Below are 16,802 nucleotides of genomic sequence, written 5' to 3'. Positions count from 1 at the left end.
TTTTAAAATTAATATCACCCTCGGCTTTCAGGATGGAATGGAAAACGAAAAATAAATGAAATGATCTAATAAACATGTTTTCTTTCATCAAAATGTGGGGATTTTTTCCCTCAGAGTTTTGATGCCAGTACCTAAGAGGAATAACAGCAGGGCAAGATTTGCCAAGTTAAATCAGAAGCAAACTTGGTCTAGTTCATTTGTAGGGAACCTCTGGCCCTGTGTGTCAAATTAAGCCCATGGACTTCTTAATTTGGCCTTAATTTCCCCATTTTGGGAAATTCATACCTATCTAAAAGTGGTTCACTTGCCATAGGTAAGAAGTAGACAGCTGTTATACCTGAGACCTGTTGTCCAGTCTCATGAGCTGCAAGCCTACTCACACCAGGCATGCAACACTGCATCTGGGAGTGGTGTTGTGGCTGGCCCAGGATAGGGGGAAACTGGGCTGCTTGGTGCATGCATATGTACATCCCAGCACTAGCATCTGGGGAGTGTGGTTGCAGGTCTAATATTCCTTGGCCATGCCCCTAATTACCTCTCTGGCCATTTTTCCACACCTGCCCAATTTGCTCTTTGTTCCAATGTAGGATCACCAGTCACTTCAGGGCTAAGTGGGGATTTTTTTCGCCTGCCTGCACCTTAGCACACAGGGTCCCCCCGCATCTGTGCTGGTTTCACGGATGTTGGTGTTTAGGGGGCAGTGCTGTTAAATAAGTTGATTTGGTTGCATGGTTAAGTTGGCTACATGGTTGGCAGAAAGGTTGGCAGAGAGGTGCGGGAAATATGGTAACAGGTGGTCACCCTTTGAAGTTGAAGGGTGTTTCTGGAAGCCAGCTGCTCTGGATTGTGGGCTCCTTGGCCTGTATATGGAACATTCTTGAGGCTCACAGCTGCCTGAAGCTGTGGATCCCAGGAGGGGCTGAGGTAGGTCTCCTTACTCACCATAATGTGGGGCCCAGGCTTTGACTTGTCATGCCCCTTGAAATGGACAGGGTTTTGCTCACCCAATGTTGAAGTTACATTAGCTTCCTGCTCTTCTCATTTTCCCCTGCATATATTTTAAATAAAATGTGGCCCTAGTTCAACCTGTGACTTGTGTCTTGTTTCTTTAACCCTGGGTCTGATTAAGACATCTTTATTCCCCTTTGTATAATATATGATTTACTGCTTTGAACTACTGTTTGTGTAATCTCTCTCTCTCTGTGTGTGTGATCTGAATGTATTCACTCTTATGGAAATATTTAATCTTGCAAGTTGTTGTTTTACTATACAGTAGTAGCAGTAGTATTTTTTGAATTTTAATTGTATTTTATCATTTTATGAGGGACGTGGGTGGCGCTGTTGGTTAAACCACAGAGCCTAGGGCTTGCAGATCAGAAGGTCAGTGGTTCGAATCCCCGTGACAGGGTGAGCTCCCGTTGCTCGGTCCCTGCTCCTGCCAACCTAGCAGTTCAAAAGCATGAAGTGCAAGTAGATAAATAGGTACCACTCCGGCGGGAAGGTAAACGGTGTTTCCATGTGCTGCTCTGATTCGCCAGAAGCAGCTTAGTCATGCTGGCCACATGACCCGGAAGCTGTACGCCGGCTCCCTCGGCCAGTAAAGCGAGATGAGCACCGCAACCCCAGAGTCGTCTGTGACTGAACCTAATGGTCAGTGTTCCCTTTACCTTTATCATTTTATGACTGTGAGCTACCACAGAACAATGCTATTGGGCAGCCTTATACAAATCTAGTAAGTAAGCAAGCAAGCAAGCAAGCAAGCATGTTAATATGGCCAGCTCTTTTGCCATCATGCCATTGCTTCATCTTCCTTTTTTAAAAAAGCTTTTCAATTATTCTTCATGTCATACATTTTGCGATCATCTTCAGTTTAAATCATAAATCTTAAGTAGTCATATTTTGGCCACAAAAGATGTGTTAATAGCTACTCCTGGTGACTTTCTTTCTTTTTTGCTACATGTTCTAAAGGTATGCACTGACCACAATATTTGACTTGTATCTGTGGCTCTGGGAAGGAGACTAATCTGTTTTGGAACTACTCTGTATCTTTCCAGTTCAACTTGTTATTTAGGACCAAATTACATCTGTTAAAAACAAATTTCTGTTTTCCACAGGGAGAACAAGGGAGGGTATCTCTAAAAATGGCTGTAACTTCTTTTCCTTTTCAAAAAGTGGGTGAAGCTTGCAAGCAGATGTGGCCAGTGTGGCCAATGGTCAGGGATGATGAGAGTGGTGGCCCAGAAACATCTGGAATGGCTCCCCATTCCTAACTCATGGCATCTACTTTAGCCGCAATTCTACCCTAAGGTTGCCTCCATTTTCTTGACAGTGTTTCTGTATCTTGAACAGTAGCATCTCTGGCACAATTGCAACAGCTGAAGATTCCCACATCAATAAACCTTAGTCAATACACTTCATGTGTTGAGTTCATGTGCCACGTGGCTGTAAAAAGCGCAGTTTCCTTTTTGGGGGTGGGATGTGAGGATCTTCTTGACCCAGCCTCTCAAATGAACCAGATTAGACCTTGGTTAACATCTGTGCTGCTTGCTTGCATTTCTCTCCAGGTCCTCTGTTCCTGCCCCCACATTCAGTCTCTTGCAGGAGTCTCAGAGGGCAGGTGGCTTCTGCCAGTCACCTTCTGCCTGACAGAAACAGCCTGCCCTGGGGGAATACTGACAAAATTTCATCACCTCTCTAATGGTGGCAATTCCCAGATGGATAAAGGAAACCAGACAGATGGAAGTGAAATTATAGCATGAGCCACAGCAAATGCTGCTGCAAACACCATGGGAAATATACCTGCAATAGAAAGATGGTGTTATAGGTGATCTTTTTTTCCTCCACCGTGTGCTGTTATATGGGCTTCCTGGGAGTCCATGGGAGATGCTGAAGGTTTTGTTTTTCTTTAGCAAGATAGGCCACTCAGATCGTGGGGCGCCTATGTCATATTTGGCTTCATTTGCAAATCTACGAGCAGAGCCTATTGGAAACAAGCAGGCTCCTTTGAAATGCACCACAACTAGCGGTCCTGCATCAGATTCCTAAACAGATACTGTTTCCCCCACTTTCAGCTATTTAATTGCACTTAAACTCTGTTTTCTGCTTGCCTCTCACCATGCAAAACTAGCACATCCCAGCCGTTACACTGATTGTGTGGAAGTAAGGAAGTGTGGAAATAGGACGGATGCTCGTGCCATCAGATTTAGACATGGATGGATCCCACACGGATCCCTTGGGGAGCTCGGCTAACTGGATGATGGCGATCTCAACCCATTAGGAAAGCCATCCACATTTTAAAAACATGTGCAGCGAAGCCGTTTAGCGACGCTGCACCCTGTGCCCACGCCTATGTGGGCGTAAGCCCATGGGGCTTGCTCCCGAGTAAACATCCGTAGGCTTTCACTGTCCGATCCCTTTCTTAAAAGTCCTAGGCGATCCCGGGTTGCCTATTGCCCGGGCTGCGGAGCCGGCGGAAACTCGCAACAGTTATTTTCCAACTTTCCAGAACCAACGGCGTGGACAGCGCAAGAAGAGCAGTCGCGTTGATGAATCTGCGAGGAAAAAGCCAAGGAAGCTGCTGCAGGTGACGCGAGAGAGTCGCACTTCGAGCCTCACCCGCTTCCTTTTCACCTCCTCGCCTCGCTGCCCCCCTCCCTCTCTCCGCGTGGAAGCACCAAGTTATCTCCCGAAGAGCCTCTGCCGGGCGAGATAAGGCGCAAGGCGGGAACCTGCTCTGGGGTGGTGGCGGCGGCGGCGATTTTGGTCCGGAGGCGGGAGCTGCGCGAGGGGAGGCGCGAGGGAGGGACGCAGCCCTTCCACTGCGCCAACCTGCAGTCTGGCGGCATCCATGGAGTGGGAGAGGGCGCGCGCCCCTCGCTTCCTGCCGCCGCCGCCGCGTGCGCCCCTCCCTCCTCCTCCTCCTCTTCCTCCTCCCGCCCTGCGCGCGCGAATGTGTGCCTGGCGCTCTCTGGGCCCGCCTTCCTTTCCGTGGCGCCCGCTGCCAGCCAGTGCCGCAAGGAGCCGTTTCGCGCGCCACTCGCTACTCTCGGCTGCCGCTCGGAGGGGGGCAACAAGCGGCAGCGGCGGCTTCCCCCACCCCGCCTCCTCCTCCTCCTCCGCGGGCACTTTGGCGCCTTTGCCCCCCTGAGCTTCCCGCTCTTTTCCCTCAGGAGGGTCTCGTGGGCTCTTCCGCCTCGGCTCTTTGTTTCCCGCCCCAGCCCCCCCCCCGCCTCCTCCTGCTGCTTCGCCTTCCCGGGGGTTCTTCTTCTTCTTCTTCACCTCCCGGTTCCTTCTGCCGTCGCCGCCTGGACGTTGCCTTGTCATGTCAAGATGGAAGGCAGGAGCGACTGGCTCGCCTCGTCGTCCCGCCACGAGGGCTTCGAGCAGATGAGGCTGAAGAGCCGACCCCGCGAGCCGTCGCCCAGCCTCACCCGGGTGGGCTCCAACTTCTACAGCTCCGTCAAGCAGCAGGACTACAGTGCCAGCGTCTGGCTGAGGAGGAAAGACAAATTGGAGCATGTAAGCCACTTTCTTTTTTTTTTTTTTTTTTGCTCCTCCCTGCTCATTCATTCTCACCAACAGCCCTGCCAGGCAGGCCACTCATTGCCCCCATTTGGACAGGTGGAGCGAGAACCTCATGAGCTTTCCGCCAGGTGAACCGTTTGCACCCAGGACTCTGTATGACACAGGTCCAATGGGATCGTCGAATTGTAGGGTCCCCAAGGGTCATCTAGTCTAACCCCCTGCAGTGCAGGAATCTTTCGGCCAACCCAGGGCTCGAACCCAGGACCCTGAGATTAAGAGTCTCCTGCTCTACCAACTGAGCTATATATAAACATTGGTTCTGAGCATCGTCTGTCCCAACCCGGAGCTTCGCCCTAGAAAACCCAAATAGGGTTAATAACATGTGGGGGGGGGGGTCTTGGGAAGAGGGGTCCCTAAGGCTACAATGTGATGCACAATGGCTTGGAAGTAAGTTCCATTGAACTCAATGGAGCTGTCTGCCAAGCGAGCGTGCACAGGATTTCTCTGCAAAAGTGGGAGACGAGGTTCATTTCTCTTCAGGAACAGCAGGACATCAGAATAATTTGAACGGTCTGGATCACAGCCCTTCTGAATTGCGAACATGTCTCCCTGTGTTTTCTGTACGTGGATATGCTTAGTTCCCGTTCTGTGGACTATTGTCTACTGCAGACCAATTCCACATCCCTTCCATCTCCATGCATGTACATATGGGACAGCTTCAGCTCATAGCTGGGAAGTTACAGTACCTTCTATGATGTTGCAGAATTCCCCTCCAAGCGAGAACAGGTTGGAATGTTATGTTGATTAGGATACCTGTGTTTTGCTTTTGCAATCCTTATTTCCTACATGGAGCTGCAAACATTCTGTATTCCAGACCTACTTTCCCTCCCCATCCCCTGTGTGGGATTTTAAAGGCAGTGTGAAGTAGATTGCTTTCCAACATCAATTTCTGCAGCAGCAATGCATGTTAACTAAGTGGTTTTGGGACCAGGGAGAAGCTGTGGTTGGCTGCAATGAATATTTTATGGGGGTTTTAAGGTGCTTGGAAATATTCCTGTGGTTCAGATGATTCAGAGCAATGGGCTCTTTTGTTCTTATGTAATTTGTAACAGTAAGAAATTGGATGAATGGCACCCTAGGTTAGCATCATCTGAATAGAGTATTAGATGAAGTCCATAATTACATTCTCCCCCTCTAGGCACAGATATTATGTTTGCTGCATGCTATTGGGGAAGCATTGCTGGGTTTTACATTGCAGCAGGCTTGCTTAAGAAGACATGCATGCAGTTCGAAGCTGACTTTGTGACATAGAAGACAAGTATGCTGCTTTTATAAAATACATCAAAAATATTGTAATGCAAGCAAGTTCCTTGAAAGAAATACCTGTATCAAAACACGTCTTTTGCAAACCTATTGACTCATTATAGTGCCCACACATTATTTACACTTTGTTAGAAACTGATTCAGTGCCAAATGATGTAATCCAAAACGCAAAGATACAGCAGTACAATAGCTGGAAGCTACAAAAAGTATTAAATTTCTTATCTGCATTACTATAAAGTATTATTTATTTGGGTGAGATTGCTAGAGGAAAAGATTGAGTGTTCAGTAAGAAACCCCCCCCCCCAAAGGTACATGTTTGTGGCCAAATATAAGTTGCAGTCATGGTGATAAATGGCATTGTCAAGATTGATCAACTGTGGGATGTACTGTTCCTCAGCTGTGCTACTAGTATACCTGTCTATCTTGATTCAATAAGACTTGTCAATAGTGGCATGTGAAGTTTAATGAATGGCTGGTGGCTTTGCCTGAAATCTTGAATATAGAAATATCCGTTTTCTCAACATTGGGTTGCATCCTATGTTAGTTACTCAAAGTAGACCTATTGAAATTAATGGATATAAGTGAGGTCCATTAATTTCCATGGTTCTACTCAGAGTGCAACTTAGCGGGATACAACCCACAGACTTTTACATGAACTACCTGTGTAGGTGAACTATCATTTTGCAAATCTTAACATTGCCCATTTCTAATCATAACAGTATGATTACTATCAAAGAAACAGCTAGAAAATTGCAGTGTGGTAACGAAGAACCAGAGTAGCCAAATAGGCTCATTAAAACGTTAAAACATTTTTGGTACACAACACAGCACTTGTTTTATTTAACATACTTGGATTTGTGAACTGCTGTATCCCTAGGTATTGACAAGGGATAGCAACTTTTAGAAAACAAAATTTTAAAATGTGTATAAGCTTATGCAGAAAGTAAGACGGTCTTGTAGTGTCTTTGGAAGATGCTCAGGCTGTCTTTGACAAGAGTTGGAGAATTCTTTGATATAAGATGCACTCATATCCACATTTACCTAGGAGTTTTCCCAATGCACTAATTTCAGTAAATATGGGATGTTAATGCAATTATTTGACTGTATTGTATAATGAAGCGTGTGTAAAGACCATGACCATTTGAGTTCAATGGCACTAAACTGCATACTTATTCAGTGGAATGTACTCCCAGGTAACCATACAAAGTATTGTAGCCTTAGTTAAACTCCACATAGTTTTGTTTCATTTGGCAGAAGGGAGGTTAGGCTGAAATGTAGACTTGGAGCACATAATGGTCCTGCAGCAAAGTGAAAACATTTCCTGTAACCTTTTTCAGATAGATGTAGTACAGTACAGTGGTACCTTGGGTTACAGATGCTTCAGGTTACAGACACTTCAGGTTACAGACTCCAGAAATAGTACCTCAGGTTAAGAACTTTGCTTCAGGATGAGGACAGAAATCGTGTGGTGGTGACACGGCAGCAACAGCAGGAGGAGGCCCCATTAGCTAAAGTGATGCTTCAGGTTAAGAATAGTTTCAGGTTAAGAACAGACCTCCAGAACGAATTAAGTTCTTAATCTGAGGTACCATTGTATTCATTGGGATTGTGCAGTAATCTATAATTGTGAATGCACTGTGATATAATGCGGTAGCTGACAGAGGGCAATGGGTTTGATGTCATACCTATAGGGCTCAGATGTGGTCTTTTTAAAGGGCCCGCCCCTCAGTTCTGATTTGACAGCCTGTCTTCTGATTGGGTCTACCTCCTTACATAAGAGGCTCTCCTCCCTTCAGTTAGATGAAGACACCAGAAAGGGAGGATCAATGCCAAGCTTTTTCCATCAGCTATTGAACCACTCTTTGAGCAGCAGAGATGATACTCGCTGAAAGGAGGCTCCCCACAACAGTGGCAGGAGAGGTAAGATAACCTGGGATACTTGAGACATCAGCTGTTGATGCCCATACCCTGGCCTTGTTACGGCTGAGATAAAGAATACCCAAGTGTTTAGGTGTCCCTGGAGCAAAGTACATTCTGGACCACTGTGGATTTGGGGCATTCCTTTTCTTTTCCTCTAGGGCTTGAAGGATGAGAGGAAATCCTGATGTTGATTCTGGCCATTATGATACCATGGGTCATGATATCTTTGTGTTTATGGTAAAACTGATGATGGTCCATTGCGCCATGGATATCAGCCATGGAGCTTGTTGGATCTGAAAGAGTAGCCCACTCTTGCTTTTAATAACAGTGACAAAACCTTCTAATATAGCTATGTTTTGCACAGGGGTGGAGCCTCCCTGTCAACATGGTTGTTACCTTTCATAATTATCCACATTTTGGTATCTATGTAGCACATTACAGAGAATGAGTCTGTGATGCATTTATATTGACACTATACTTCAGATATTATATCCAAGTTCAGCTAAAGTAAAAACCTTTAGCTGATCTCACTGGAATTGCACTTGAGACAAGTTGGTCAACCATATGCTTCTTGTGAAAAATGCCTGTAAGCTAAGGGCAGAGCACACTGAATTGTTTTCAGATGATAAGAATGATTTTCTGATTTGACAGGTTTTAGCTTAGTCAGTATGTACTTTGCAATATACTTACTGAGTGGTGAGCTCAATATATAGTCAACCAAAGTACTTGTAAATTCAATATGGCTAGAATATGTTGGACAATTTTATCTAAGTTTGTGCACATATGTGCATTATTTCATTATTTGAAATTTCATGATCTGTCTTGAGTGCGCAAGATATGTTTGATACTAATGGGTAAGGAGATGTTAATAGCCTATAAAAGAACATTACACTTTGTACATTTACAAAAGGTACAAGACCATCTGGTGCTGAGTCATAGAGACAGACTAGGGTTGCAGTTGGTGTACTGCTCACCTTGCTTCCTACCTGCCTCTCTGGCCAACCTGGCTGAAGTGATTTCAGCAGTGATGTTGGAGAAGCCCAAGGCTGTGGTCCTGGATGGGCTCAATACCCACACGGGGACCACTACTAGCATTTCTTCTCAGGACTTTGTGGCTTCCATGAAAACAATGGGATTGTCTCAAGTGGTCATTAGTCTGACACACAGAGTAGGGCATACTCTTGATTTGTCTTTGCCTCAAATGATGCAGGTTGTGGTCTGAATATTAGGGACAGGCTGTGTAACTCTGTGGTCACAATCAGACTACTGGACCTGCCTGCAAGTGCTCCAATTGGAGAACAGCCTTTACCAAAGGTGCCATGGACTTAATGGGTTGGGTTCACCTAAGGAGCATTATTAGTGGAACCTTTGTGCAAAGACTTAACTAATGCAATTGGGGCTTCCCCCCTGTCCACTCCCATGTGCCCCCGCCTCCCAAAGTTGTTGGGGGATGGAGAGAGCCGCCAGAACAGTTTGTGGGAAGACAAGAGGTGGGATTGTTCCATCTGGCAAGCTGAAATGCTTGCACAAATGGTATGTAATAGCAACACTGAATTCCACCCACAATGTCTGACCTCCCCTATAAGGGTAAGAGGTCCATTCAGTCAGCCCACACCTGGTGGCTTATGGACTCCAAGGGAGTCCTGAATGCTCTGGGGGATGTTCCAGTGACTAGATCTAACAATTCTGTCAAAGCTCTGCTCTTGCTATGGTATGGCAAAATGAGGTGTGCTGTTGACATTATCATTCTCAAATGCTGCAGAGCCAATTTTGCCTCTTGGTATTCCCAGGAGATTTGGATGTTGTAGCAACTGAACAGAGTGCAAATGGCAGAAATCTAACTATGAGGCCAATCATATAATCATGCCTATTGTGTTGCATTATTGGTAGTGAAGACAGCATATTTCACTGTCTCCATTGCATCCTCAAGTAGCCATCCAGTGGAGCTTTCTAAGATTGCCCATCAGTTATCATCTCCCTTAGCTAACCATACAATAATACAGATGTGGACATTGTTGGCTTGCTGTGACTTTTGCAAGGCACTTTGAAGGGGCAGTTGCTCATCTCCATGGAGACATTGATACTGATTTGAGTTCAAATCCAGTTGAGGTGTTCAATGCTACATATAATTCTATTCTGTGAGGTCTGTTTCAGCTAATGTGGCCTGATGACACGGACAGGGAACTTACAAGAATGAGGCAGATTACATGCCATCTGGCTCCTTGTCCTTCTTGGCTGATGAAAGGTAACCATCGGGTTCAGGATGTGGTGAATGTATCTTCATGCTGGGAAGTAGTGCCTGGTGCCCATTAAGGAAGCAACAGAGCAACCACTCCTGAAAAATCCAACCCTGGACCCAATAGTTTGTCAACTACTAGTTGGTTGGTAGCATCCTCTTTTACAGTAAATCATGGTATACGGCCCCTATGCTCAATAGACACTACTTCTAAAAAATAAAGAAGCTATTGCATTGCGCTGGAAAGAACATTACCAGCATCTCATTAACCGCAACTCCCCTGTAGCTGCCGAGGTCCTCTCACAAATTCCGCAAAAACAAATTGAAGATGAGCTTACATGATCTTCAAATCTGGGAGAGTTATGTACAGCTATTAGCCAAATGAAAAACAACAAAGCCAGGGGACCTGCTGAAGTCTTCAAAGTGGGAAGAATTGGATTTACACAATGACTTCACAAGTTCAACAAAAAAATCTGGGAGAAAGAGGAGAGCCCATCAGACTTTAGGGATGCTAAAATTATCAATCTCTTTAAAAAAGGTGATTGAACGGATTGCAGAAACTATTGAGTCGCATCTTTATTAGCTGCAGCTGGCAAAATTCTTGCAAGGATCTTGGCAAACCATCTCCTAACTATACCAGAGGCTACCCTTCCTGAATCCCAAAATGGTTTTCAACCTTCTAGGGGGACAGTGTACATGATTTTCACTGCTTGACAGCTTCAAGAAAAATACAGAGAGCAAAACCAACCCCTGTATATGGCATTTATAGACTTACCTAAGGCCTTCAACACTGTAAATCATAATGCCCTGCGGACTGTCCTTCTTAAAATCGGCTGCCCAGATAAATTTGTGAACATCCTTCGGCTCCTTCATATGGCAGCAACAATTGTGGATAACAATGGCTCTCAAAGTGAGCCATTCACAGTGGAATCAGGTGTTAAACAGGGTTGTGTTATCACCCCAACTCCATTTATTATTTTCATTGCCATAATCCTACACTTTGTCGAAGGGAAATTCCCCACCCGGGTAGAAATCATATATCGAACAGATGGAAAGCTCTTTAACCTGAGTAGGCTGAAAGCAAAGAGTCTTCTTTGGCGATCAGTCGTAGCCGAGTAAGATTGTCTTCCATAATTCTGGACCCACACGTCCTTCCACAGTGGGGACATTGGTTCCCGGGCGGGAGTTGATCACAGTGTGGATTTGATGGCGTGCCTTCCTCTTAGCATGCTGCTCCCTTGCATCCTGAGTTTGAGTTTCTTCAGCCTTTGGTAAAGGCTGTTCTCCAACTGGAGCACTTGCAGGCCAGTGTTTCCATGTGCTGGTTCATGACTAGGGGCTTCCAGATTTCATGATCCTGCCCCGTTACCATTTACCGATTGCCATGGGACTTTTGGGGTTTGGGTTGGGTTTTTGGAAGACGCCTCTGCATGAATTTGTTTTATGTGTGTAGATCAGTGCATAACTTGTATCATAGAGCTTCAATATTCTGATGCACACTCAGTGGATGACCTCCAAACCATCTTAAATATCTTTGCAGAATCTTACGAAAAGCTTGGCCTATCACTCAACATCCAAAAAACTAAAATGCTGCACCAATAAGCACAAAGCAACCCCTCTGCAGCACCACAAATCCAACATAACGGTGTAACGTTGGAAAATATTGATGTCTTTTGTAACCTGGGCAGTTATCTTCCCACAAGGGCCGACAATGATGCTGAAATCCAGAATCGTCTGAGCTCTGCGAGTGCAGCTTTCTTCCAATTGAAGTGCAGAGTGAGGACCAGGACATTCGCAGGGAAACCAAAACGCTTGTTTACAAAGCTATTGTACTACCAACCTTATTGTACACTTGTGAAACATGGACCACTTATAAACACCATCTTCAACTCCTTGAAAGATTCTGGCAATGGTGTCTCCGAAAAAAATCACATATCACTTGGGGAGACAGGTGAACTAATGCTAGTTTACTGGAAGAAGCAAAGATCACCAGTGTCAAAGCAATGATACTTTAACATCAAATTTGTTGGACTGGTCATGCTGTTCGGATGCCTGATTAAAGTCAGTGAGATGGAAATTGGGAACACTTTTGTTCATACATGCTTCCTTTCATACATGCAGCGTCAGTTTCAGAATGTAGTATTGGGAGGCTGCCCCCCAGCAGCTATGGGGTCCCGCAGGGTACCAACTTGTCTCCCATGCTGTTTAACATCTATATGAAGCCACTGGGTGTGGTCATTAAGATATTTGGAACAAAGTGCCATCAGTATGCTTGTGACATCCAACTCTGATTCTTTTAAACATCTGAATCAGGTGTTTCTGTGCAAGTCCAGAATCAGTGTCTAGGAGCTGGTGGGTTAGATGTGGGCCAATAAATTGAGGTTGAATCTTAGGAAGACAGACGTCCTGTGAGCAAGAGGCTCTACTGTCCAGGATATAGGTCAGTTACCTGTTCTGGAGGGGGTTACACTCTCTGAAAATCAGGCATAGGGATAGGGTCATCCCTGACCACTGGTCCTGTTAGTTAGGGATGATGGGAGTTGTAGTCCCAAAACATCTGGAGGGCCAAGTTTGCCTATGCCTGCTCTAAAGGAACAAGCAACCCTGAAAGATCATTGCCATTAAGTATATGCGGTACTGAGCTAGGTGTACCAGTGGTCTTGTGTAGCTTCCTATGGGCTATTCTCAGTTTGGTGGTTCACCAAAGCAGCCATGCAAAGAAACTCAAATATCAATTAGTCATGGAGTGAGCACTATATTTTTTGTAATCTCTTGTTTGGTTATGTAGAATTGGGCATTAAGGGCTGTGGTGCTAATGGACAAGAGGAATGAGTAAACCAGTCAAATCTGGAAATACTTTCTGAAGTTTCAAATGCTCCCCCCCCCCCCCCCATTCTTCTTATGCAGGATTCTGGGGTTAGGGGAAGCTTCTCCTGAAAGCAAAGACCAGGCTGGGCTGACTCGGGTCTGAGAGGAACTCCCTTTTTTGTCAGAGCAGAATGTGTCAGAGTGTTGGTGCCCAGGAGAAAAGAAGTGGACACTGGCTTGCTGGGGGGAGGGGGCATCAGCTGGGCTGCTCAGAATCTGGGGCATTGGAAGGGTGCACAACACTCTTGAAAGTCAATATTGGGGCTGAAGCTGCAGTGCTGGAAGGCTATGTTGGAAGCAGAAATTTATTTTTATTCATAAGACTAATTCATGGAAAATATTGCTTTATTTGTGTGAGATGCGTGTGCATGCATGCCCACACACGCACGCACACACACGCACACACACACACACTGTATATGCACTTCTGGGGTAGTTTGTCCACCTTTGGTCCCCACTCTGCTCTTAGCTCTTATCTGTGGCTCCTAGAAGCTGTCATCATGTGACAACAGCCACACTCCAGGGAACGTCTTGGACTAGCTGGCTAAACCAGGTCAGGGTAGCCGATGGGTCTCAAACCCTTGTTGAGTTAGGGACCTCTTCTGCTTGTGAAGACAGACTCTGGCAGATTGAGTGGACAAGACTAATAGTGGGGCTAATGGTCAAGCTCTGCATAAGCTGTAGAGGGAAATCTGTACCCTCTGCCTTTCAGGACATCTTCGGGAGAAAAAAAGAATAAGGAGGAAACCCAAGGCAAATCCGGAGTGAAGTCTTTAAGAAGGTTGGATGGTGTCTTGTACACCTCCTTCTGACAACTGTAGCCAAGCTGGTGCCAAATGTATTGCTCTGCTCTGCTTTGGGCCACATCAGTGAGGCTGGGCAGCCCAGGACCTTCACACACACTGCCCAGGTATGTGCCCTGGAGAGGTCACTTTGGACTTCACCCCCGGAGGTGCACTTCATTGCTACTTGAGACAGATGGATGCCAACAATATTGTTTTAGAGATAAGCACCTAGTTACAATATTGAAGGTCCTCAATACTATTGTTTTCAGGGGCCAAATTAAGCAACACAATTTTTGGAATTCTGATTTAAGTCTAATGGACTAGAGGCAATGTAAGCTTTCATTTCACACACTCCATATGGATACTGAAAAGCTGGCTTTGTGGGGTCTAGCTTCTAAGCCAGAAATCTCTAAGTCTTTCAATGATTGTTAAGTGCGATTTCCACACAACTCAACCCATAGCACCTTGGCATCTGTTGTACTTACAGCTTCCCATGGGCCTAGTATCCACCTTGATTTCATTCATGCAGCTGTTGGTGTGTAGGGTAGACTGAAGACAGAACTCACAGTACCTTTTAACTGTAACTGGCAGCTTATGTAATCATATTGTGCTAAGGTTGCTTTTTGATTGTAATATAAACTCTGTCAAGCCAAAACTATATCTAACACCCAAACAATAAAGTGGAAAGAGGTCAAAAAAGCTCCATTGTTGAGGGAGTTGACAGCTTGAAGGTCTCACAAAAGCAAAAAAAGAAAGATATTTGATCAGCAAAATGCAGTAAATCATTAAATGTCTTCTCCAGCACACTCTCTACTATGAAGACATGACTGGAATCAATTGTGAGTCAAATGAGCAAGATAACGTTTCAGCTGAATATAAATGAAATTTTCAACCCTTTTGTATTATTAAAGAGTGCCTAGAAAGAAGGCATATCATAGATGATGTTACAGTAAATGGTATAGCATCTTGTATCGGGTAGTGCAACATGATTCTAAAAGTCTGAGGAGGAGCTCAGAACGATATAACCGGAAAACATTTTTTCCAACTCCCCCACATTAGGTTACCACAGTGGGTCTAGTTTTTTTACTAGTAAATGTTATTTCCCCTGATTTCTGATCCCAGCATTACCCCAAGGCAGATTCAGATGAATCACAGGCCAAACCCACCCAAGAGAGTCCTTGGAACCCCCTTTTACATCCTGAGGTTGTGGCTTTCCTATCATCTTCAAACTCCACCATAGAAGATGACTGCTCTGCAGCTTCTCCTTCATAACCATGCAAGGGTATGCAGCTGGAGAACCACTGAAGGCCCTTTAAAGGATTACAAACAGTTCTGCCAGTGGGTGGGGGAAGAACCACTGGAAGCTCAAGCTGTGCCAGCCTTCACAAGGCTTCAAATAACTCTGGTCTTTCTACTGCTCAGCAAGCAGAGCACATTTGGAACTACCCATGGTTTTGATTGCTGCTCACTGGAAGCTGCCAGGACTCAGCCTGACTTCACCTGATCTGACTTCTTATAGCTGGACTTGCCTCAGCCTGACTGAGTTTGACCTAAGCCACTTGACTGGGCCTGGCTGAAAATCATTTGACCCATAGTACCCTGGCCCATCCTGATTAAGAACAATTGATCTGCTTGAGTGGGCCCCACCTGAATCTGCCCAACTTACCTGCTTCTTCCCTTAGATGAGGCATGGCCAAACTTGGTCCTCCAGCTGTTTTGGGACTACAACTCCCATCATCCCTAGCTAATAGGACCAGTGGTCAGCTGTTAGTCCCCAAACAGCTGGACGACCAAGTTTGGCCATGCCTGCCTTAGATGGTAAGGAAAGGGGGTTATTGAACATTCTGGCACTGGGCAGCCCTCCACCTGAAGGCCTCTTTTCTTGTTCCCCCAGACCCAAACATCCTAACACAGTTGGGGGTGAGGGGATGAAATTAGGTTGCTTCTGTCTCTCAGTTAGCGACCACACATACAGAAATCCCCCTCTATCTGTATTAACCTTCAGAGTCATCCAGCAGTTCTTTACTTGTCAAGGCTGTATTTCTGAACAGCCGGCAGCAGAGCAAGAAGCGCCATTACTCAGTGGTTGAGCATCTATTTTGCATGCAGAAGGTCCAGGGTTCAGTCCCTGGCATCTCCAGGTGGGGTTGGGAGAGGCCTCTGTCTGAAGCCCTAGAGAGCCACTGCCAGTGAAGACAATACTGAGCGAGATGGACCAAGGGCCTTGCTCAGTATAAGGCAGCTTCCTATGTTTGGGATGGATTCAGATGACCCATTCTGTAGTGTCTTCTATAGTGAGTTACAGTCAGCCACACCAGGATCAAAATGAAATGGGCTTGCTTGAAGCTTTCTGATGGATTTTGACACCAACATGATTTTTGGCAAGTTATGTTGTTTTTTTAAAGTGCTGTTACATAACATAATTGTCAGAATCGATCAGGTGCTGACCCCCTTTTGAGCCAGATTGTAAGCTGATCCCACAATATAGTGGTTGCAAAAGTGATCAACAGGTCACCCTTAGTGTCTTGTACCTCTCTTCCTATATCTCTCATATGGCATTGGACGTAGGGTTCCTAACTTGCTGTGCTAAAATATGTACTCCAGTTGCTCAAAGCTTCTCTTCCCTCTGTGAAGGAGAGTTCCACTTTTCCTGCCGTATTCTTAGGGCATTTTAGAATTTATTTAGGATTTAGGTGGGTGCAGGCTTTTGAGTGAGGGCAGTGCTTTGTTTTACTTTCCAGTAAAACATTTCTTCTGTATCCTCCCTGGCTGTCCAGGCTTCATCTGAGAAAAGCCCCATGGGAAGTTTGGCTGCATGATGTCATCCCCCGGTTTTAATTGAAGTGCAGGTATATAGGAAAGCTGCAGAATGCAGACCACTGGTGAAATTATTTGTAGATTGAAAGAAATGATACCCGCAAATACCTCTCAGTCACATCAAAATAAGATAACAGTGACAAAAACCCATGGGAATTTTGCTTAAAATTTCTCTCTCCCTTTGACAATTTTCTTATGCAATTTCTTTTCTCATTAATTGATGGAGATTTTATTTTATTTTATTTTTGGTGGGGAGTGGGAAACAGGATAAATTTCTGGCAAGGCATTATTAATAAGTACAATTTAATAACATTTGCTCTGATAAATGT

General features: G+C 45.3%; 1 protein-coding gene across 1 annotated transcript in view; it reads left to right on the top strand.

Annotated features, from left to right (window-relative positions):
* Positions 1–4,291: 4,291 nt before the first annotated feature.
* The window catches only part of PLD5 (phospholipase D family member 5), an 87,315-nt gene continuing 74,804 nt past the window's right edge, over positions 4,292–16,802 (top strand). The window contains exon 1 of the mRNA XM_080997738.1: positions 4,292–4,518. Within this exon, the coding sequence (XP_080853864.1) occupies positions 4,330–4,518 (189 nt within the window). The 5' untranslated portion in view covers positions 4,292–4,329. The remainder of the gene's footprint in view (positions 4,519–16,802) is intronic.

The sequence above is a fragment of the Podarcis pityusensis genome, assembly GCF_964106645.2.
Source record: "Podarcis pityusensis genome assembly, chromosome: 3".
Taxonomy (NCBI): domain Eukaryota; kingdom Metazoa; phylum Chordata; class Lepidosauria; order Squamata; family Lacertidae; genus Podarcis; species Podarcis pityusensis.
This window is presented reverse-complemented; position numbering and strand designations above follow the sequence as displayed.